Genomic DNA, 24825 nt, shown 5'->3' on the forward strand with positions numbered 1-24825 from the left:
ACATTATTCACTACCATTGCATTTTTCCTTTTTGAACAGATGGAAAACTAGTCTTTGAAGCAACATTGAAAATTTATTGATCTATTAAATGGTTTACAACATAATTTATACAATGAACAGGTGAAACAGGTGAAAAAGATTGGATTGTGTTTAACAAAATAACCCCACACTCAGCTGAAAATTCCTGAAAACATTAAGTTGAGATGGGATTAAAAAAAAAAAAAAAAGTTCATAAAATAACCATTATATAATCTTGTGGCATTAAATCCACTTGAACTGGGCCAGAACGTGTCAGGCCATGCCCAATTTCTTCATCGTTCGCCATCTGTCTTTGAGGTTCACATTCGTTCTGTCATTGAACGAGTAATAAGTCTTTATCTTGTTCCAGTTGCCCTCTCCAAATCTTTTGACCCCATCTTTTAAATTCTGCGTCTCTTTCTCGGTCCATTTCTGCAACACAGGAACATGAGGTTACTTGGCTTTTGGTACTTTGACACTAGTGCTTTTTCTCTTGTCAATTTTGCATGGTAGAGCTGACTACACTGAGACGTCTGCTCATGTGGTGTTTGGATCGTTTGCTGCAACGGAAAGTTGTGGACTGGTTGCAGAGCAGCTACTTGAACACAAGAAGCTCCCAAACCTCAGTTATGCTTTAATGGTGGGTGAGGGACTGTCATTAGGAGGCTTATCTCATGAACAGAGTTCAATTTAGTCTTGCTCTTTTGGGATTACATTTTTTTTTTTTTTACTGAGACTAACATTGGCTGTCCTGGGGGATCAGTATCACAAAGCTGCCCAACAACTGGCTTAGTCATCTCTGGGTTTTCTTTACCCAGCAATGCATATGTTCATGTGAAACAGGTTAGATTGTTTGTTACAAGTGACATCATCACATCCACAAAATAAGTAGTTATTAAGGCTACATATTAAGATAGAGAATTATTAGTCTTTTTTGTTATTATAAAGTGAGTAGTTTTTGATGATCTATATACTGTTATAAATGTGATGCAAATAAAAGCTTAAAATAATGACTATTTCTGCTACCAATGCAGAGAAGAGAAAAATAAGCTGGTGTCTGATTTGGCCTATTTGGCTAAAATGTTGCATTTATAATACAAATTTTGTTGATGTGGTAATCGTGTGGATTATTTTTCTCAAAGGAAAAAAATGGGTTTAGTTTCTATTTTAAATTACAATCACAAAGTCACTGTGTTATCATGAGCTGCAGTGACAAAATGAAAGAGTAAAGAATTGGCAATGAGCAATCCAAGAAACTTTGCACATTCAACATGTAGCTCTCAAGCTCATGTAGTTATTTAATGTGCTAAATTCTCCCCCTGTATGTTACGGACTCCATTTTCAAACCGGGGCAAAATTGCAAATGATCTGGTTGGTCAGAGGTCAGGCTGTTGGCAGGCTCTGGTCTAATGTTCTAAAGTTAGTTAACTGGTTTAAAGTAAGACAGCAATGTGTGACACAGAAAACAGGGCTAAGCCCAATGATAGCTGGATGACCCACTAATCTGGTTCCATGGTACAATGAATGGTACAGGGTGCTTATAATACACCCTGTGAATACACAGCCAACTCTCAAGAACCTGATTTTTAATCATCCTGACTAATGTAACACACAACAGATATGCGACTTGATTTTTTTTCTACTCATGTAATTGAAAATGCCAGGTGTTGTTATGCTTACCCTCTTCCTGTGGCCTGAAATTGAAATGGTGCTGTCATTCGATTCTTTGGAGAAAAAAAAAAAAATCTAAATATGTTACTGCATGAACAGAATTATAGAATTAATTACAGGCAGAAATTTGATGAAATGTTACCACTGTTATTTCTGGAACGGAAATGCAACTCTTCATCGGACCACTTCTCCTTTGTCTCCTTTGCGTTTTGAAACAGCATTTTCCTGAACAGAAAGACATTTTAAGTGCTCGGCAGCCTGACCGTTAAGTTTAAATGAAAAACGAACAATCGAACAAAAGTTATGACTTAAATATGCTGGATGGAATACATAAACTAATTAGAAGCTACTTTGCAGAAGAAATATTGCACCAATTTTCGTTTTCGTAAAAGTCATCAAAATGTGTTATTTCGGACTTCAGACACTTCCAAATAAAGACGGAGGAGGAAACACAAACGTGTATGTCAACCTTGGAACTTCACCACAGGCAAGTCAATCCATTCTTACTGACCACTTTGAATGAGTAGGGTGTCCGTGTTCAGCAGAGTCCTTGTGAGGAGTGGAGCTCGTTCGAGGGACTGGATGAGGAGATTCATTGGGTGAGATGTCCAATGAAGAGTCTGCGATACAGGTGGCATCTTTACCTTCTGTGTTCCTGCGTAAATAATTCAAATTTCTGTCAATTCTGGAATAATCATCTAAAATGCTGAGATCAAACGGATGAAGCTGTATTCAGACTCGCTTGCTCAGAGGATCAGGAGATTTCTGCACTGGAGCTTCGCAGGAGGCCAGGAGCTCTTCTTCGCTGTCTTCGGACAACTGTTTGGACTTGTAGTTTCTGCGCGATGAGAGTAATGTCATTGTCCCAAAAAGGAGAGATATGGTTTTGATTAAAATTATGCTTTGCTCATTATCTGTGGAGTTCAAAAGTCATGTTTTCAACTGTCAAATTAATTGTACAATGTGTACTTGTAAAGAAAAAGAAAAAGAAAAAAAGACTCCCAACTACAAAAAGAGCGAATCCAACTGCAACAATACTCTTTACATAACCTGGTTTAAACTTCGGATACAGAAGGATGAAACCAAGTAGCAACGTCTATGCAGTTCTCCGCTGGCTACCAGTAATGTTCCCAACTTAAAATGGAGAGCTTGAATTTGCTGACTTAACCATAAACTTTGGAAAAGATGACCTCCTCACACATATAGACTCAAAAGCTTGGACAGCGATACAATATTCATTGCGAACGGGATCGGGCCTCGCAGCAGGGCACTGCTCGCTGAGCTACCGAGACTACGATGGAAAGTTGAGAACAGCTCGACTTTAGTCAAATAGCGTCTCCGACAATTTGTGAGACAAGCAGGTGAGAGCCATTCACACTCATTTGAATGTCTTTAGAAAGTGAAGCACAGAGTTTACGACTGCTCGACAGGAACACTGCAGCGCAGATTCACAACCACAATGCTGCTCAGTCTCGCAAAATGAAGTGCTATTGTTTTATTAAACTGGTTCAACCACACACAGACACACACAACACTTTGGAGGGGAAGGTGGCAAACAAAGCTTTTTTGATCTTGGGAAACTGATCACACAACAAGAAATGAAGGACTTCCTCCAGTGCAGGACAGTCACAACATGAGCACACAATAATAAAGTATCTATCTATCTGTCCAGGTGGAACAAAGGTTGGAAGACATGTACACAGCAAAACATGCATACAGAGCTACAGCTTCATGAGAGAGTAAAAGAACAACTGCTGGGTCTTGAGTTCTTTTAGTCTTTAAGACCGAGACCAGCCAGCCCGTCCTCTTTTCCACCTTTATGAGTTTATTCACAGAAGAGGCGGAATGATTCCATTGGGCTGTTTAATGTTAAAGTCCAAGGATGTCGTTTTAAAGTAATCATTAATAAAGTCCAGCGGTGTGTCAAGTTATTCTAACAGTTTTTGTAGCCTATATATGTATCTATAGGATATCAACATCCTGATATGAGAGTAGATATTGTTGATTTATACGTCACAAGTGTTGTCTCCTCCTGGTTTTAAAAGGTTACGTTACGGTAAAGTAATTTTCTGGACTGACCAGTGTTCTAGCTTTTGTATTATTTGCCATTACTCACAAAGTCATTATATCCGCATTACTCACTAAGTATAAAGAAAATCTCAATGTGTTAAATCTTTGATTGACGATTCATCAATAGTCATCCCTACAATATTGCTGCAAAGTTATTTGGTCAAAATATTCAGATTTTTGATTTTGTCAATAACACTGATCCCTAAGTACATACACGCTTAACAAGAAGACAAAATATGGTAAGACTTTTTTTTTTTTAAATGTCAACTAAGGTTATTACAAAGAAATTAACAATAAATGTATGTATTGTTTATTCACAGGCCGGTGAAGGCTCTACACATTGGTGTTTTATAAGAAAATAAACTAAATCTGTAAATACATTAGTTATTGTATTGTACTAGCCACAACAAACCGATCAAAAGAATGAGTTATTATTATCAACGCTGAAAATCCCTCTCGGTGTATCTTTAGGAATAACTCATGTCAGGCCTTTGTAAGGAGATGGTTTCCCTATAAACTTACCCTCTTCGTGAACTGCTGGACTGGTTACGGAGTTCCCCACTGCACATTTCCATATTGGCCACAGACTCAGCAGAGTCTTTCTCGCTGTCTGCTGACAACTCATCCAAACTAGTTGAAGCTCTGAATGAGAAATCAAGCATACACCCACTGAGCAAAACAAGACCACAAGCAAACAACATATAATGAAATGCCTACACCTACATATGAGACTGACGTATCCTGGGACAACTATGAAAAACAAACCTGCAAACAACAGCAAGAAAATCTGTTTCTCTAAAAAAATATTTACCTGTTGGTTTTGTGGGATCGTTTGGCGTGCTTTGATGTCGGTATGGCAACTTCTGTGTCTGGGCACTGCGGGTCATTCTTATTGGACGAAGCTATTATCTGTGGTGGCGTTTCTGTTATGACTTCCGTCTCCACTTTCTGAGAATCAGTTGTGCACTGCGAGCATGCCTGACTGTCTGGTTCGACCACCAGCCGTGCCACAGAGAAAGGCCACCTGCTCTTCTGCACACGGGGTGTTTTGGAGAGTGAACCTGCATGTGTTTGAGGAACGTCATCGGTTTGTGGTGGTTGGTCTGCTGGGGAAGCTTCCATCGGGCTGCCAGAGTCTCTCTGAAACGGGCCTTCCTGCTGCGAGTCCAGATTGGTGCCCCTCTTAGGCTCAGCTAAGAGTTGTAGGGAGCAATTTATTTCCTGTTCCTCCGTTTCCACTTCATCCTCCAACTGAACAAATGTTCTTTCTTCTAAACCTGCAGCTAAGGATTTGTAGACTGCCTCTAGCCTGGTCTTCTGGATAATTGAAAGTTTACTGGAAGGCAAGAGAGACAAGAGAAAAAGGCTCAACAGGATATTTAGGGCAGAAATGAAGTGGGCCGGCCTTTAAAATGTCAGAATATTAGAGTAGGTTCTTTTAACATTGTACGGAAACATTGATGATTTGAGCTGAGGTAATTGGAGCCCTGAAAAGTCCCTCGGTCCATATACACTGTGTGCACAATTATTAGGCAAGTTGTATTTTTGAGGATTCATTTTATTATTGAACAACTTCAGTGCTCTCGGTCAGTAAAAGTAAAAGTGAGGTTTTGGCTTTCTTAGGGCAACTATTAGTGTGCAGAATTATTATGCAACTAAATGAAAAATGAAAATTTTCCCATCTCACTTGTTTATTTTCATCTGTTAAAGTGAGAATAATAAACAAACAACTAAAAATGTACAAATAAACATTTCTGACATTTAAAAAAAAATCAGTGACCAATATAGCCACCCTTCTTTTCAATAACAGTAATAAGACTTCCATTTCATGGATTCTGTCAGTTTCTTGATCTGTTGACGATCAACTTTTTGTGCAGCAGCAACCACAGCCTCCCAGACACTGTTCAGAGAGGTGGACTGTTTTCCTTCTTACTACTTCCTACTTCGATGTATGTGATGGAGCCTTGTCCTGCATAAAAATCATGGTCTTCCTGAAAGAAGCAGACTTTTTCTTGTGCCACCGCTTGAAGAAAGTGTCTTCTAAAAACTGTCAGTAGGTTTGGGAGTTGATTTTGAGTCCATCTTCAACCCAAAAAGGTCCAACTAGCTCATCTTTAATAATACCAGCCCATACCAGTACTCCACCTCCACCTTGCTGGTGCCCGTTACTGATGATCCGGCCACCGTCCCATCCATCTGGTCCGGCAAGACTCACGCTCATCTCATCAGTTCATAAAACCTTTGAAAAATCTGTCTTTAGATATTTCTTGGCCCAGTCTTCACTTTTCAACTTATGTGTCTTGTTCAGCGGTGGTCGGGTTTCAGCCTTCCTTACCTTGGCCATGTCTCTGAGCACTGAACACCTTGTACTTCTGGGCGCTCCGGGTAGGTTGCAGTTCTGGAATACGGGCACTGGAGGATAACGGCTTCCTGGTAGCTTCACGTTTGATTCTTCTCAAATCTTTGGAAGTTAATTTGCGTCTTTTTTTTCCTCAACACCTGTCTTGCGACCCTGTTGACTATTTGCAACAAAACGTTTGATGGTTCTGTGATCACGCCCCCGATATCTTAGCAATTTCAAGAGTGCTGCATCCTCTGAAAGACTTTTTACAATTGTTGACTTTTCAGAGTCAGTTAAATCTCTTTTTTGCCCCATTTTGCCTGAGGAAAAGAAGCTGCCTAATAATTATGCACACCCTGATATAGGGTGTTGATCTCCTTAGGCCACACCCTCCCTCATTACACAAATACACATCACCTGATATGCTTAAATCCAATAGGCATTCAAGTCTACACAGCTTGGAGTTGGAAAATATGCATACAAATGATATGGTCAAAATACTCACTTGTCTAATAATTGTGCACACAGTGTATGTGTACAGATACATGTTTTTTCAAGAAAATTACAAATCTAATTCGATAGGGTGAGAAAAGTAATAATCAAAGCAACAATATATGATGTGTAGGTATCAGGGGATTAGTGAAGCTAATAAATCGGGGAATTTCTCTCTCTCAATAATGGAAGAGAGATGATTTGACATCGAGACACCAGTGATACTGTGGCCCTCCCTCAGAGAACTACAAATAAAAGACCAAAACATTTTTCATCCCTGGAGGACGATATGAAGACACAGAACACAGTGGGACAGACTTTTTCTGTAAGAGTTTCAAAGTGTAACCACCTTTTTGCCACTACTATAATACTACCTAGTTGTGACATCCGGAGACAGGGTGTGCCATATCGTCATCAGTTACGCAACAAGGATTACGCTGCTTTGGAAATTCTGCATGCAAACCGTAACGATTTGATTATTTAAATCAGTTGAGAGGGAGCGAGAGCTTACCATGGTACAACCAGGAGAGTGGGTAGTTGGGGATCAGACGACAGGATGGGTTGGGCCGCCTCAACATTTTCAGCTGCTTCGCCATTCTGCTCCTTATGTCTAATACAAATAAGCTGTTTTGCAGCCTGGTACACATGCACAAACCCCAAAATATATTAATAAGTATAAAGAGGCCTGGGAGGCTAAACAAATGTCAAGTTTGTCACATGCACTGGTCCTCACTGGTAAACAAATAGATACGTTTCTAATGGACTTTTATTGTAAGAAAATGAGTGCTGCTGACAAATTTTCTTTGAAAGGCAATGACATCATTTATTTAAAATAAGTCATCAACAAAAGAAAGCTAAGCCGATGTATTTTTGTCTTGTGTGCCATGCTCAGCATACATACCTTGTGGAGAAAGGGAACGCTGAATGAGCAGAGCTTTTGGCAAAAAGCCAGCATCTCCTGCCTGAACTGTTGGAAGTTGATCTGCTCGATGACTTCATGCGTTTTACTTTTCTGTCTGATGAGACCCATGAATATAGCTTTCTGCAAAGAGCACAAATGTTCAGTAATTTCAGACACATCATACCTGCTTAATTTTACAAAACAGGCTGAACAACGTAACATTTAAACATCATCTTCAAAATGTATTTTAAAATAATTTAGCGTAACAAAGCAAATTAGGTGTGACATTATAAACTATATGAAACATGTTGTGGTAGAGAATGAAACTTAAACTTTGTTGTTTAATGACTTTTTAAAGCCTGATTTCATATTTGTATTTTGGTATTGCACAAAACATTAGAGACAACTTAAAAAACAAATAAGTGTCTTGTGGATCAGGGTTACTATTACATCCAATGACATGAAGATATCATTTAAAAGAAGACTGTTAATGCATCTTCTATTTGGAGGTAGCACCTTATTTCATTGTACGTACAAGTCTCAAAACTCGAGTGCACAACTTGTTTCAGAAGGAGAGACTGAACAGGAGAAATGTACTGCATTAATTTCAGCTTCTCGAGAAGCTTCTATTCAGCGGCTCTTCAACAGCTAAGACGTGCGTCCAAAATTAGATGATATATACTTAAAGGGCAAAAAAAGAAGAAGCTAAAACCAGAGGAGGCGTTGGTGATTAAAGACACAAGCTGCATGTGATGCTTGTTTCACCAAATAGCTGCGAGTTTGCAGGCAAATCTCTACTGCTGTCTGGGCAGTTCAGTTGCGCTCGGCAGAGCCATGCATTCGATTGTTATGGTAACCAAATAAATAACCGAAGAGCAGGAAGAGAGCTTCAGGAGTAACTGTTTGAGTGGAGGGGGAAAAAAAAAACAGCCTCCAAAAGTAACAAACCTCCTGTAATGTGACGGATACGGGTCAGGTACAAATAAAGGAACATGGCACAGAGAGATGCAGGTATTTTGATTGCTTCTTCAGAAGTATGTGGTCTCAATGTGACGTATGACGCTTTTGCCATCATATTGCTGAACGAATGCTTCCCAGACCACCTCCGAACGTGGTCCGAGTAGATCGCATCTCAGTTAGATGGGTGTTAATGCCACGTCTACCATCACTGAACAATCCCGACGGCTGATTAGGAGATGATAGAAGGAAAGTGGACAATATCCATGTCGGGTTTTAGGCTGTTCTCCAACCTCGCTGCTATGTAACTAGCAGCACCCAAATATTTCTACAGCAATGTAATTACTGACCAAAGCGTGCAGTATTTTATCCCAAAAAAAAAAAAAAAAAAGAGTCATGATGCTGTTTTAGTTGTAAACTCACCTTGCCGACCATTGGTTTGGGAAAGTGTTTGTTGAGCATCTCCTTTGCTTTGTCAAATCTGTTGTTCTTAATGAGAATCCCCACAATCTAAAAATAGAAAGATATAGTTCGTGAAATACATTTGGATTAAACTTCTACCTCAGGTAAAGTGAGCTCATGTATTCATCCAGACACACACAATAGGTGCTAGCATCATAATTTAAACTGTAGTTTTTGATTTAAAGCAATAATATACATCCATTATTCCCAAAAAGCCTTACAACGACTCTGGTGGCACGCCGACTTGAACGGCACCTCTTTTATTGCCACTTTGCGACCAGAACATCTGTTCCTGAACTTTGTAACTTGGGTGAGTGAATATGAATTCGGCAGAAGTCTGCACGACACTACGTCACACGCTAGCTCTGTACTCTCAGAACGACCTCTGGCCCGGTGGCCAGGAGCCAGTTGAAGAGGCTGGGCAAGTCTGCAAGGTGAGCATATTTTAGATGATGATATCATTTTCAAGATATGTGACTGGTGAAATGCATCATGAGTTGCTGAAATACACGTGGGGGAGGCGAAGCGTATTGTGGGATGTGCTGAGGTTAAGCCACTGGAGCAGTGAATTTGTAAGTTAGACACATTGAGTTCTGTTAGCCATTGTGTTGGAGAGTAATGACTTCACTGGTTTTTGATCATGAGCCAAATCAGCCCATTTCAACAGAGGTTTAGGCTACAGAGACACCTCGAGGTAATTTAGCAAACTTGCTACATAACACACTCGAACCTCAGTGGAGGTAATAAATGCTCTTGACTTGGTTGCTGTCCAGCTATGTTGGCTTGCTTTCCTCCTAATTTTGCATCACTTTGTGTGAGGTAAATCTAAGGGTTTTAAGGTTAACTTCATTGACTAGCCGTTCTTTACCCATTATCATCCCGATGTGTTCACATGTGTTGATACGAGTGTGAATCCTGGTGAAATTATGATTTGGAGTGGTTGCAACTTGTGGCCACAGACACCACAGCTGCTGCTGCTGCTGCTGCTCGGCAAAAGATGCATAATGTTGCTTTAACAAAGAAGGATGTTTGTATGCCTTTGTGTAAGTGGATATAAAAGCTGAGCCAGTGCAGAAATTCAGTGTATGAAAATTTTTAAAAAAAAACTTACCATTTCTTTAAGTGGCATGCCTACATTGTCAAAATCCTGTTGTTGGATAGTTCCTTCCTGGCTCATTTGTTCCAGCAATGACAAGGCTGACTCCAGAGGAGTTACTGAAGGATCAGACTCAAACGACAGGTCTGCAGGCAGAGACAAAGCAATATTTATTGTCGTGTTTAGCCTCAATGCGACGGTGTTCATGCACTGAGTTAGAAAAAAGCTGTTATTATAAGGAACTATTTATTCACACTGGACTAAATGTGTCTAAATGTGACCGTACATTAAATCAGATGTGATTTTTTTTTTTTGCTTTAGAATTTCAACTCCAAGAAAAAAGAAAATATTTAAAAAAAAAACAACGACGACCCAATGAGGAAAGAGTCATAGGTACTCACTTTCTATGATAATAAACATAAGGTACATCACAGAACATTTTTTGTTTTCATCTTTTTCACTTTCTCAACTTAAAACAACAACTTTGGCGTTACCAAAAAAAAATCCAGTCACAAAAGTGTTGTAGTTTTCCAAGTAGCCACGGCCTGTTAGACAGAATTCATAAGCTTTATCCTATTTTAAAAAAATAAGTGCCCGTTTTTCCTTTTTTTTTTTCCTTTTCCGTCAACTGGCATGAGCAGTTGAAGAGCCTTTCTGTTGGTAAATGAGGTGTTATTTTTGTTGATAAACTACATTTTGTTTGAAAAGCCCGACTTTGTGCTGTAATGCCTTCAGCAAAGCCTCTACAGAATACCTTTACTGCAGAGAAATCAAGGTCATTTTGCAAAATTGCAAGCTCCCACAAATATTGCAAAACTTGGCCATATTTGCATGTATTATTTCAAATCGCAAGACTGTGATTTCCCGGAAGGATTGTATGATGTACAATATTTGTGCATCATATCCACAGCAGCAACAAGCATGGCTGAAAGTAGCTTCCTGGTGGAAGAATTAGTTCCAATAAGGTTTGGGGGGGTTTCACTGGAGCGGATGTGGTTTGGTTAAAAAAAAAAAAAAAGATCAGATGGACAACAAACCACTTTAGTAAATATTTAAGGACCAACATTTATATTTATGCTGCCATATAACAATCCAACACTTATTGTGTTGATACTGTATTTTCTTGAAATTAATAATATAGCATTATAGAGTATATTTGTCATATCGTCAAGACTACCATTATTGCAGAAATACCCTGAAATATTGTGATATTACTTTGGGCCCACACTTGTATAAGGTTTGCCATGATGAACACGTTGACGTTGACCTCACCAAGATTGTCCCCCTCATGTATCCGGGAGAGAAACTGCAGTATCCGAACCTTTGCTGGCATGACATCAGTGGACTCCAAAGGACGTCTGATGACAACTGTAACAAAACAGAGGATTAACTTGTCATTTCCCCCCAAAATATTCCCCAAAATAAAGTAAGTGCAATGAATAAAGTCATCTACACTTTGTGTCCTTCATTTTTATTCACCCATCGAAAAAGGTCACCTGGAGAGAAATTGTCATATCGCTTTAAATTCTGGATTTCGTATTCACGTGAACTCTTCAGCTGATAAGACAACAGGATGTAATTGTGTAAGAAATCGTTAAAGCACCTTAATAATATAACGCATGTGTGAGAAACTCAGAAGTACAACCTCCCCCGGAGGTTATCTAAGATATGTTGTGGGGTTTTTCCAGTGGGGTTTAATATCCCACTTTCTAAAGGATTGTGTCCCTTGGTGAAGACGTGCAGACTGCTCGTCCTCGGACCAGAAGAAGTTGACAGGCTGAATAACAAGAGGCACCAGGTACTGAAGTTTGGTTTACTGCCTGACAACTTTAAATGTTACAGCCTGCTTACGTTCAACAGCATAATGTGCAAAACGCGTGACCAGTCGTAAGACTTGTCGGGGGGGGAGGGAGGGGGGAGTTGAGGTCGAGTAACTTTAGCGAAACCAAACAACAACGCTCGAGTTGGTCGGGCGCGATGAGATGGCGAAACAAACTTGGCGGGAAAGAAGCGAATAACCGCGAGACGCGTTGCTTACTTACGTTCAAGTACGTCTCTGATGCAAGAAAAGTTCTCATACTGCTCGTTTTTTAGAAAGTCCAGCGCCAGAATCGAGTAATAATCCACCAGCCAGCGGTTGACGATGGGTTCGACGTCAGTGTGGTCGCTGTTTACAACGTCCTTATCCGCCATATTCACACCGTGTCAACGGAAGCAGGAAGGGCGTCAAAGAGCGCTCGGTGAAGGCGGGCTGACAGGGACGGTGGGTCCTCTGTTCCCTGAGTTCAGCTTTTCAGACAGCGCTTTTGTCCTGTTGTGCAGCGCCACGGGAGTAACCGATCTAAATTCCTGTCAAAATATGCGCAAATAGCGTCTATACAGATTCAAAATGAGATTTAAGATCGTTTGTATCTGCCGGCAGAAATGCTGATCAAGCCGTGCTGCCTGAGAGTCTAAACTCAGGAGATAAAGCGATATGGCGGCTCTCACGCTCGGAGAAAAGACTGTACTGCCACCCAGTGGACTGGAGGATATACGGTTGGAGAATTGGTCTTTACATATCTTATTTCTTTATAATGGCTTATCAATTAACATTCAGAGTTTTATACTATTACTTATATCAGGAATACCTTTAGATTTATGTCAGATTTTTTTTTTTTTAGCCAATACCTGAAGCATATTGCTGTCATGGTTTGACATGGTTTTGGCGTTTTAATGTTAATACAGCCGTTTTTAATACAGTAATTTCATATACCTTTTGTGATATTCTACACCTGCCTCAGTGAGAGTGAGATGATGGGCCAAAGTTTGAAAACTTCCAATGCATAATTATGTATTTTGTAACCGATTTGCTTAGGAGGGCGTCCGGTATGCATTATGCATGCGAGTCTTATAATCTTTCACTTCTTTACTGGATCTTATTTTCTGTGATGTCACAGTAAGGCCAGTTCCCCAATCTCAGTTCATCTCTACTGCATCTTGTTGTATCTCAGTTTTCAGCACAGTCAAACTAACATACAACCTGACACACTCACCAAACTGCCACCTCTCACCTCTTTTTTGCTTCATGCTGATCTGCAGAATGTTATGTCAGCATGACACCCACATAATTTCCTTTTGTAAAGAAATAAAATGCAGTATCAAAAAGTAACTGTGTATGATGGACAATCAATCACATTTTATAGCTTTAATTTAATCAAGTTTATTATGTAAAAGGATGACATTAACGATAGAAGACATTATAAGATTATGAGACATTAATAATAATAATAAAATAAAAAAAACCTTTCCATTTATACAGTATATTGTTAAGAATAACCTTTATACTTTGTTTATAAAGCTTCTTGAAGAAACATTCTCTCAGGAGAATGGGAAACAAAAATCTTTCTCAACTGTTTATGGAGATGTTAATGATAAATATGTGATCCAACATCCAGCCTGTTGAGAATCATAACAATACATCACAAAATGCTTGAGATTCACTGCGTAAATCCCCATTTAAATGCCAGCTAGAATGAGAAAACGCTTTGACAAAATGGTGTTGTATTGGTTTACACAGTTTTGTTCAACAATCATCTCCCCTTGGTGATTGTAGCTTTTCATGTCATACAGCAGAAGGTACAGAAAATACAATTATCAGCATAATCCTGTAAAAATCACAATTCGTTGAGTCTATTACTGAACAAGAATGTAAAACTACACCACCTCTATCAGAATCCCAATTTATGACATTATCCGAGTTTGGTCATGAAACAGGACAATCGCATTGTCAAATACTTCCCAAATTATACCAGTCAACATCAAACATTTATGTCCAGTCAACACAGCAATATTTATCATTATGACCTTGGATGTTTTTCTATTTAATACACATACAATTAAAAGTTTAGCACTGTATTAGTCCTATTACCTCGAGTCCTGCTTCAGATATTTGCTTATAATCTAATGACATTTTGTATTTCTTTGACTCTTGGCTGCTTTTTGCCTCCAATACCTGCAACTATTTTTTTTTTTTTTTAACAACAAACTGTTATTTGATTAGGCAACATGTTTGTGCATCAGCAAAACTAAACAACATACATTTTCCAATTGTTTTCTGTGCCTTTCATTTATGCACATTTAATTTTTTATGGACATGCCATATGTTTGGCTTAATTTTATTATTTTTCACTGAGCATGTTAGGATTGCTGAACAAATCCTGTCGCATATAGAGAAATTATGACAATGTTTGATTGGTAAAGTGATATTCTCCCAACATTTAACCAGAAAACTGTTGCGGACATGAGGCAGTGCTGCTGAAGAAAATAGGAAATGAGAAGCCAGCATTAATAAAATCCCCTGATATCAGCTATCTTTCAGTGCTGTGACCCTTAGTCCTAAAATAGATATGTTTTACATTCTAGTATCAGCATGTTTCTTTAGACATTATAGCCATAGAGCATCAGATATCATCATTTGGTGTAAACAGTGGAGATAGAGTTCCTTCTCTTGACAACGACAACCACATATGAGAACAAACAGCAGTATATTGTCTATTTTCTCTAAAAAGATTTGATAATACTTTGATAATGCCAGCCTGTGAGTCAGGGATCAACTTCAAATCCTGAACTGTAGATTAAAGATGCCACATTCACCTTGTGCTGACAGGTCCATTAACTATGCAGACACAAGCTGTCACAAAATGGACACTTTCATATTTCTGGCAAACATCTTTCAAGCTGATAAATTCACTTGACTGAATGATGTCAAAGGCATGGGTAAGTGTTGTCATAGCATTGGGAAAGCGTCTGCTACTGTCCTGCCACTAGATATTAAAGGCAAGAAATCTCTGGAGTGGAAAGTAGGAAAAGGCCTCACAAGCATTCGGTGAGCAGCTCCCCCAGACTTTGTTCGGTATTAAAGCTGAATAATGAGCCTGGTACCGCAGCCTCTTTCTGAAAAGCACTTTCTTTTTAAATCTACAGGCTGACTTCACAATGGAGCTTGGCTCTGTAGATCAGCATGAGCTCACAAAGAGCCAAAAGGAGGTTGAGCTTGTATTTCAAGTCTCCCTTTTCAACATGTTGCACCACACAGTGGCCAAGGAGCATGCAAAGCAACCACGTATGAGACTTGGCTCTGTCTCGTGGGTTTTTCAGGCTTTAAACACTATGAAGTCTTATCCAACTCCCCCTTGTATATAGATTTCTACCACACACACACACACACACACACACACACACACACACACACACACACACACACACACACACACACACACACACACACACACACACACACACACACACACACACACACACAAGTAGCCTCCAGTTTCCCATGTTGACGAAAACTGTGCGAAGAAAACAATTCAGATGGAGGAACATTCAGTCTTCAACCCGAATCACTTGTTATGAAAACAGAGGGAGGCATACGAGTGGTCAGGGGGTCACTGATTGTTTTAGAGATGTTGAGCAGCATGTAGGAGTGGTGGAATGGCACATTTATGAACTCATAAAATTAATAGAAAACAGATTTGTTTTTGTCCCAATGAAGACTTAGAATAACAGTAGTAATCCCCAGTGAGTCATTATGGTCATTTGTTGAGGAGTGGTCTGGCGATGAAGCTTCAGCAGTTGTTTAAAAAAGGGAAAATCAATTTCTACTGGCCCGAGTAACCTAAAGAATCAACAATTTCAGCACAAGGAAGCACAAACATGGCAAAGGAGAGGAACAGATAGGGGAAAAAAAACCTCTTAGTCCTCTTGAATAAGAATGAGGCTTGTGTTCACAGTAGTGTGTTCATTAATGTGAAGCTGATGAAAGCCTCATTTCCAGACTGAGGTGGTGACTGATTGAGCTGTTGTACATGCAAATTGAGGCAGCAAATTTCAACCTCTGATGACCACTGTGCTCCACATCCAGGTTTTTTCTCAAGTGTCACGTAAGTGGTGCATGTCCTTGACTGTGATTTCCTTGTCTGGGTCCAACATGTCCCCATTTAAATCCACTTGCCAGGGTCTAGTGATGATGAAAGATGTGTTGCTGCTACCTCTGCAAAAAATGCAAAGACTATTCTTAAATCTCATGTCTGCAGGAAAGAAAACAAATGGCTCAAGTTGTGTACTGAAAGTGCATAAATTGAGTTCCGGCAGCACCTTGGACGGTCAGGAATAAAAGACTCACTTACATACTGCATGCTTTACCAAAAAACACAAAAACAAACCAAGAAGCTGCTCATGTCAAAAGAATTGTTGTTCAGCATACTCGTGCAGAACAACACCAAAGGTATTGGGTCTACATCTGCATTTGAGTGAGAATGCAAACTTTCCGTGGAGATTTGTGATGCTCTGGGGTCCCACGGCAGCAGCCTGTCTCCCTGTCACCCACACAAGAAGGACAGCCTCCAGGAGAAGAGTTCCATCTTAGCCCCGGCCAAAGAGGGCGTAGAAGAAATCTCGCATTAGACACCGTCAAGTGTTGGTGCACTGCATCGGTCTCCCCTGCTTCTCAGACAGAAAACTCGGACCCCCCACGGCGGCCATGGGTCAACAGCATCAGGCGCCGCAGACGCAGGCCTGTGAACGGGTTGCACCACAGCAGAGACGGTGTACCCCCAAAAACAGCTTTCATTCCGTCCCATCTCATATGACGCTCCCATGTGGGCTTCTCATTTTTAAGACGTTCTATCTCCTGCAAGACATTCAAACCCGTCCGTCAATGACAAGATTCCTCATTAAGTTACCCCTTTGCTTTGGCTCATTAGCATGCTAAGATACAAGGTTACATTAAATGAATTACATATCATGTACACGCTTAGAAATAAAGGCCTCTTTTAAGACGGATGTTCCCTGGTTGCCATCTTTATCCTAAGTGCCCTCATCTTACAGTGGCCTTCTCTTCCACACACACAGTGCAGTGAATACTGACCGTCTCGTCATTGCAGATGGAGTGGATCTGCGTGCCGAACATTACAGCTGTGAAAGTGAGGAAGAGGATGGCTTCAAGACAGAGGAAGATCAGCAGAAGCACAGACACCCCTGGAGAGAAGTTGCTGCACTCTGGTGACAGGAAGTGAGGAAGAAAGTCAGGGTTTTTAATGTGCACTGAAGAACAGACTTAAAAGTCTAATAAAACACAAATTAAATGAACAGAGGAGATTCAAAAGGCGCATATTCCTTCCCTTTCACAGTGTAAAAGTCAGAATAGACCACTGGGTAAAAGTTTTCAAAGTGGGCCATTAAAGACCCTGTTTAAGTTCAATAAAGTAGTTGGAGCTAATAACCCAGTGTGTGAATTCTCTTGTTTTTGTGCTATAGATGCAAGAGAAGTCTCTCTCTCTCTCTCTCTCTCTCTCTCTCTCTCTCTCTCTCTCTCTCTCTCTCACTGCAGTGATTCTCAACAAAAGGGCCTCAACCCAGTAGAGTGCATTTTCTTGCTATGTCAGAGTATCATCCTGATAGATTGCAGTAGAAGCTCGAAGAAGTTCTAAGAATGAAATATGATCTTCATTTTCCCACAGGGGAGCAGGAGAAGATCAATGACAGCTTTATGATGATTGTGCTGCATAACTCCAGTAACCCGTGCAGAACAGCTGTTCTTATCGGATACAAATCTCTCACAGTTTTCTGTTCTGCTCGCTGTCTGTCTCCCACCCACTTGTATCAACTGACATAATTGTTATGCAATCTACATTTCCTAGATTTCCTGTTTTTGTTTTTTTTTGTTTTTACTCAAACTGATTTTATAGATAATGCTGAGACAGAGAGGCCTTACCATTCCACTGGACTTTAATACAGGTGAAGAAGTGCATACCACTGAGGCCCAGGGCATGGGCAGAAATCAAAGCTATGTACATCTGTGGAGGCAAGGAGGGACAAAATTAGTATTATAGTACAGTATATTTTAGTATTATAATAGTAAATACAAGTTATTCCTGTCTCATCCAACTCAGGTTTGTTTGCATTGACTGAGGTAATGTAGCCTTCTGAATTTCATGTTTGTTATCAAAGAAAAGCCTTTTGACTTGAAGTTAATACAAAAAAAACCCAACACTTTCTATTTTGGGTAATGTAACTATATTTTAATAGACTTCTCCATCTATGGCAAACTGAAAGGAGATCACACTAAACATTTGAATTGTACACACAACATTGTACTGCTCAGTCATATAAGACAGCTTTATGTTTCGGTCTTCAAAGAAAGTTCCAGTCAGAATATGAAGCCATAAAAAAGCGCTGATGTTGTCAAGCGTCACAGATGACTATGAGAGCACATTTATGGTAGGCCTGTTCCTGCTGTGCACTACATCACTAGTAAGCTGGTTTTTCATCATGAAATTGAATAAAGTAAGACAATTTTCAGAAAGAGACGGGTATTTTACAGATGTTGTCTTCTGGTATAATGAGTAATAGCATGTATGTAAGAAAAAGTACATAAAACACACAGGAGTCACAACCATTGACAGGAATTTCCATATGTAAATGTGCATTCATAATCTCAACCAAACCCTCTTGTTGCATTTACCAAAGAGACTACTCCATGAATACTTCTGTGTACTTACAGTGAAAAGAACAAAGAATCTCTGATTCTTTTCTCCCACACAGTTATTGACCCAGGGACAGTGATGATCCATCTTCCGGATGCATCGTTTACAAATACTGCGGGCGGGAAAGAGAGATGTTAGAGATGTTAATGCACGACAAACTGACTGCTAATGCAAATGTCATCGATTGCACATCTCCTGTTTTCACAAAATATGTGAATACACAAGTTTTTAATGGTACATTTTGGATGCTACAAAGGAAGGTGATAAAGGAGCATTTCACAATTCAATACTGTATTAAACTGCCCACAACCATTAAGGCATGTCAACGCAGGAGGATGTGCGTTTGAAGTTGTCTGTGTCACGGCAGTCGGACAGAACAATTATACTTCTGTTTAATTCAGCTCCAGTTTTTCTTTTTTTACGTAGAATACTACAGTGTTTGTTTGCTGATCTCCGAGCGATGACAAAGTCAATGCTGGGCCTGAACACATCCTGTGAAGACATAGCTGGACAATATGCCGCTCATACATTGCCTCCTGTGTAGACGTGGTATAAGACTGACCTGCAGTGGTGTGCCCTTTCAGGCTTGATGCTACAACACTTTGGGCACTTGTAGATGACCTCACCGGGCTTCAGCTGCAAGCTTTCCATATACTCCTTGGTTGCATTGCCCTTAGGAACTGCACCCTAAAGAGTGGGACAGACAGACAAAGACAAATACGATCAGCTTTAGAGGTCCAAATAAATGCAATATGCCATGTGCTCAGAGAGGTCAAGCTGAGTGTCTTTGTGTTTACAGCAACAGAACAATTGTTCTTAATGTTTCTCGGCTGTGGAAAAAAAAAAAAAAAAAAAACCTCTACTTGTACACAACAGTAATTACTGTGATTTTGTCAGTTTGAGATGACAGTAATCTATTTGGCCTGGAAACATCACTAAATGGCAATTATCTGATCACAATCACAACCAGACCTCTTAGCCAGAAGAATACCTTTAAAGCATAATCAGAACTCCAGTTTTATACACCACAGTTCAACCTTTGTAATATTTTGGGCTTTTAATTGGAGCCTTTGTTCGGGCTGGGCAGTTGGGCTGGAAAGCACCAGTGGAGCTGTCGTTAACATGTGGTTTCTTTGAGTAAGCTTTGTCTTACTCACTGATATCATCCGTGTTTTATTCATTTATTGGATGAGCAATAATTTCCAAAAGTCAAATGAGGATAAAACAGAAATCCTGAGTCTGCCCCCAAACAAAAAGAGTAATGCTGGAAAATAATCTGGGGCAGCTAACTCCTTGGATAAAATCGAGGTGAGAAGTCTTGGTGTTGTCTCAGACTCGGATGTCAATTTCAAGGCCCACATTAACAAGGTGACCAAAACCTAATTTTGCCACATTAGAAACATAGCCAAGGTACGCAATCAGACAGATGATGAAAAGCTGTTTAATGCCTTCATTTCTAGACGATTAGATTACTGTAAAGCATTTTACAGGCCTCCCAAAAAACAATAGAGAGACTTCAGCTCATCTAAAACTTGGCAGATGTTAACTCGTACAAAGAGGAGAGAACATATTATTCCAGTTTTAGCCGCTTTGCACTGGCAACCTGTAACACGAAGGATTGACTTTAAGGTCCTCCTTGTCACATACAAAGCTCTTAATGGGCTCGGACCAAGTTACATTGATAACTCTCTGGTTAACAATGTGCCTTCAAGAACATTGCGACCACCTGCTGCTGGTTTATTGGAGGTTCCCAGTAACAGCCGAAACAAAATCGGAGATACAGCTTTTGTCAGTTCTGTTCCAAAGCTGTGGAAAAACACTAGCTGTAGATATCAGGGAAGCTAGGTCAGAAAACACTTTTAAAAGAAAGTTCAATGTGGTGGCGGGGTGTGGTTAGCTCAGCTGCAGGGGGGAAAGAGTGATGGAGCGGTTCAGGGAACGGTGCCGGGAAGAGGATAATTGGCACAGCTGATTATCCTCAGCTGAACTGAATCAGGGGATTATTTCTCTCCTTGATAAGTGAGCAGGACCTGGTGAGGAGGGGAGGAAGGCAGCGAGTGGACGGACGCTCGGAGGCAGGGCAGGAGAGCGCCGGAATCAAGAGCAGCAAGTGTGTGTTCAGAAATAAAAGCAACCGTGAAACGAACTTTGTGGCTCAGTGGGTCATTTGTGTCTCCGAGGAACCCCCACGGTAGCCCAGACGTGCTACACTCAAAAGATATCTCTTTACTTTAGCCTTTAGACAGCTATGCCTAAAGCTTTTTCGCAATTGCCTGCACTTTGCAATACTGCGCCTTTTAACTGCGTTTTGCTTTTTCTATATTCTATCTATTTATTTAAAGTCTTGTCTCATATTTAATTTCATCTGTTCTAAAACATTTTAATTCTTTTTTATAAAGACGTGAAACACCGCATGTAATTTTGTTGCTGTAAAGCACTTTGAGCTGCATTTCTTGTATGAGAGGTGCTATACAAATAAAGATTATTATTATTATTATTATTATTATTATTACTATCTAACTTGTCTTCACTTTTAAATCTTGCTTTCACCTTCTTACCCACGTCTTTTGCATCTGTCCTCAACCTTGCCCACTCTTATTGTGTTTCACATCCTTACCGGGTCAGTCAACATGGTGCGCAGGTGCGAGGCCAATGCAAGCACGGCCAGAGAGTTGAAGGCGGCCCCGTTCAGCAGCGAGTACCAGAAGTTCTTGGCGGGCAGAAGCATGACAAAGTTCACCACGAATTCAGCGTACAGCACCAGGGACCAGGTCATGGATGCACACACCATACCACAGCTGTCCTGGATGAACCAGAATGTGCGGTTCCCTGCTGTGTGGCCCGCGTGGGGACCCCCAACCATCACTCCGGCTGCCAGGCTCCCTGACTCGACATCTGCACCTGCCGACAGCAGCGGGTGGTGCTGCTCCATATCTCGTAGTCGGTGGTTTGAAGACTGCATCCTGCCCTGAGCAGAGGGGAAATATTTGAAGTAAGTTTAGGACGACTCTCTTTCCTACGACTACAAAAAGTACAAGATAGTTATTTTTATGAACCTTTTTACATGGTACAACTAAATCATGGAATACTGACTTTTCAGGAAACACCAAAAGACTAGAGGTGATTGTGACCAAAAAAGGGGTCACAAAAATCACTTAAAAATATATGTTTCATATTGTGTTGAGATCTGCTCGGAAGCTATTCAGACTTGTGCCCACGATATTTTTGGACGGGCAACACCACCAATCATCCTTACATTGCCCTGACACTACTGGGGCAGAGCAAATGTAAGATGCAATGTGAGTCAACATTGGACTCAACTCCTCAGCTCAGAGACTTTGAACCATGCAGCTGTTATTACATGAGGCATGAGTCATTGGAACTTTCCTCTTCTGTATTCATGTCAAGGTCGCCACGAGAACACTCAGGACCAGCTGGAGAAACTATGTCTGCTGCTTCAAGATAAATCAATGGCTATCCTGGTCCCTTTAGGAAACTGATCCTGTGGCTGAGGTGCATGTGCTTGAAAAATTCAGGCTAATAATAATCTGGAGACCCAGTTAACCTGCTGCTGGCAGGCTTCCTTCACAGAAACAAAGCAAACCAATAAAACAAGGCTGTGTAGGGGTTTTTGGGGGTAAAAAAAAAAAAAAAAGAAACTCACATTGCAGTTTACTCTAAAATATACTCCTGTCTTTGCCCAAACACTGGTGGAGCATTCAACATAAGTGCAAACAAAAGTTTGTTTTTATCATTTCTTTCTTTTTATATTACACACAAAACATTCATACTTCCTTTCGAAGACCCACTCAAGTCACCCATAACTTTTATATAATAAAACATGCAATGTGTTTTCAGACAATGTATTCCGATGTATTTGCTCATTGAACCGACTCAGATAAATGATCTGTATTTCCCGTACCGAGAACAGAAAAATGTCTATTGTATCCGTTTCACACAAACATTAAAATCACATGCTTCAAGGCTTTTTATTCTGTAACAATACAATTTGGGAGGCTACTGGTGGTACTAATGTTGTAGATATGAGTGAATTCACTATATATTTGTACTGCAAATGGAAAAGTGTATTGCTGAACAGAGAATGTACGGACTCCTCTGACTGCTGAAGTCTGCCATCATCTCGTTCAGGAATGCCATTATAAACCTGCTGTGCACATGTGTATCCTCACCTGTGACTGGCTGTCATGAAGTGAAAGTCCGTGACACAGCTGAAACAACAACCTTACACTGAAGTTCCTGTTGTTCCGGGTTTTGTACCCTCATGGTTGAAATGCACTTATTGTGAGTCGCTTTGGATAAAAGCGTCAGCTAAATGAAATGTGATGTAAAAGAGTGACGTTTAAGACACTTTTATACCTTACCAAACATTCATAGATTTCTTAATACTGAGCTACAGAATTTTGCTAAGCTGCAAGGTAGCGGTGCTTATTGTATTTGTTGATGTCGTATACTGGTACACTCTGATGTGGTGCTTTGAAGCAAATGACTGCTTCCTTTCATTAAGCATTTAAAACAAATGAGACATTTCCATTGAGATGGGTGGTGCAGAGCTAAGCTGTCAGTCTTTGGCTGAGTAGCCAACCAGGCTTTCTTCCAAACACCCCATCGACGTTTGTTTCTGCTTGTATCTAAAAAAAAAACCTTCCGTAACAGTGGGTGTCATTGAAATTGCTTGCAAATGAGAGGGAGTGAGAGGTTTTTGGCCTGTAGAGCTGAAACCTCAAGACAGCAAAGATTTATTCCTGACAGCCAGAAAACAGAGATCCTCCCTCTCTTTGGGAGGTTTTAAGATCAGGCCCCAACTGTGATTTCATGGTAACCGGTTCAAAGTAATTGAGGTATTTTGTGAAAAGTGTGTCCCAGGGTGACAAGCGTGTCTCGCTGTTAGTGTGGATTGGTACATTTTATTCTTATGTATTGGTTATGGAGTAGGTTTGTACAAGCAACTGTCATTAGGATGTGGTTTTGATCAAACATGACATCTCATCTCGACACAGCAGTTATAGGCTTGTCGCAGCTGATGTCACACTTGTGCAAGTTCTCCCAGAAAATATCATTGAAAGTGACTTAAGAAGGGCTTAAGCAAAGATATTGTTCATAAACACCAGAACAAAGAGAAACGTGGCCTTGACCTGAACAGGGAATTTCAACAAAATGAAAACAAAATCCAATAAAAAAAAGAAAAAAAAGAAATGGCTCCTCACTAAAAAGAAATAAAACAAATTCAATCCAAGCTTTGCATTTTTTGTTTTTATAAGGACAGCAGATAAGTTACCTTTCTTTCAGATATTTAATACTTGATCAATTTCAGTGAGGATTAAGAACAATAAGAAACACTATAAGCTTCTGTAGATGTTTTATTGTCACAGTTATTTTTCAGTTTTGTTCTAAACTGCAATAAAAATGAAAACATTTTTGCCCACATAATTTATTATTCTTTGGAAGTGTACATCAAAGCCCCCCCGACGCCCATAGCTCGCCCACACAGGTGTTTTCACTTATGCTGCCTAATTAGACGGCTCACGACATAAAGTCTGACGACACCCCTCAGATCACAACATGGCTTCACCCAATTCCCACCTGATGGGAGGTTAAGGTAAGCTGTGATGACAGCAGTGGGTTTGTTCAATGTCGTGCAAGCTGATCCGTTTTAGGTGTTAGTGTTTATTAAGTCAGTATTGGTTTTAATAAAGCCAAATATGTTTCTGATTGTTTGCTTGTAAATGCACACAGCAGCTTAGCTGTCAAGTGATCAGAATGTGAACCATAGAAATTAAAGAAAAAAAGAAAAAGAAATGAACAGCCCTCGTAATTTTAATTAATGACAAGGCAGGTTCAAGGCTGGACATGAGGCTGGGTTAAGATGAATAGATAGGAACCGAGAGATTCAGCTCGCAATGCAACGACAAGGAAAAAAACCAGAAAACATTCTCAGTTTTTTGTCGGCTGATCAATATTGTCATAAAGCAGCTCAATCAGTAACTATCAACTACAGCTGTGTCAAGAATAAATCACTGCACACGCACGAGGGCACAAACAGTGTGACATTTGTCAGGAGGACGTTACACTGAAGTTTGATATTCACTAAGCAGATGCTGTCAGGACAGCAGGACAGCACAGAAGGTGAAGAGAGACACTGGAAAACAGCAGCAATGCTGGTAGGCATTTTTTTGGACAACTTCCAGAGCACAAAACTCCCTCCTCTCAATATGTCCAGATTGTTATTGAGAAAATTGACAATTAAATGAAAAAAATAAATAAAAAATGT

At 40.1% G+C, this 24825-nt stretch overlaps 2 protein-coding genes across 2 annotated transcripts in view; both read right to left on the reverse strand.

The window, feature by feature from the left end:
- Window positions 1-60: 60 nt before the first annotated feature.
- terfa (telomeric repeat binding factor a) lies at window positions 61-12202 on the reverse strand. Its single transcript, XM_069693781.1, has 13 exons — window positions 12051-12202; window positions 11281-11376; window positions 10024-10154; window positions 8874-8960; window positions 7494-7634; window positions 7104-7228; window positions 4571-5095; window positions 4282-4401; window positions 2432-2527; window positions 2201-2344; window positions 1832-1914; window positions 1699-1742; window positions 61-450 (listed from the first exon to the last, which is right to left on the reverse strand). The coding sequence occupies exons 1-13, from the start codon at window positions 12199-12201 to the stop codon at window positions 292-294; spliced, it is 1902 nt and encodes a 633-aa protein (XP_069549882.1). The 5' UTR covers window position 12202; the 3' UTR covers window positions 61-291.
- A 997-nt stretch (window positions 12203-13199) lies between these two features.
- zdhhc7 (zinc finger DHHC-type palmitoyltransferase 7) overlaps window positions 13200-24825 on the reverse strand; it is a 14802-nt gene continuing 3176 nt past the window's right edge. Inside the window, exons 3-8 of the mRNA XM_069693787.1 lie at window positions 21154-21504; window positions 19099-19223; window positions 18552-18648; window positions 17765-17846; window positions 16919-17049; window positions 13200-16681 (exon numbers count right to left, since the gene is read on the reverse strand). Of these exons, the coding sequence (XP_069549888.1) occupies window positions 16499-16681; window positions 16919-17049; window positions 17765-17846; window positions 18552-18648; window positions 19099-19223; window positions 21154-21498 (963 nt within the window). The 5' untranslated portion in view covers window positions 21499-21504 and the 3' untranslated portion in view covers window positions 13200-16498. The remainder of the gene's footprint in view (window positions 16682-16918; window positions 17050-17764; window positions 17847-18551; window positions 18649-19098; window positions 19224-21153; window positions 21505-24825) is intronic.

This window comes from Brachyistius frenatus, unplaced genomic scaffold (genome assembly GCF_029030835.1).
Source record: "Brachyistius frenatus isolate BFR_SWC_R1_liver_20210118 unplaced genomic scaffold, ASM2903083v1 Contig_15, whole genome shotgun sequence".
Lineage (NCBI taxonomy): Eukaryota > Metazoa > Chordata > Actinopteri > Embiotocidae > Brachyistius > Brachyistius frenatus.

What these genes read in the sequence shown, in the direction of transcription:
- terfa (XM_069693781.1), bottom strand. Translation starts at nt 12,201, where the DNA reads ATGGCGGATAAGGACGTTGTAAACAGCGACCACACTGACGTCGAACCC. An exon ending in CCAAACCAATGGTCGGCAAG is followed by an intron (nt 7,635 to 8,873) that starts GTGAGTTTACAA and finishes TGCTCTTTGCAG; the next exon opens with AAAGCTATATTCATGGGTCT. An exon ending in TCTCCTGATCCTCTGAGCAA is followed by an intron (nt 2,345 to 2,431) that starts GCGAGTCTGAAT and finishes TTATTTACGCAG; the next exon opens with GAACACAGAAGGTAAAGATG.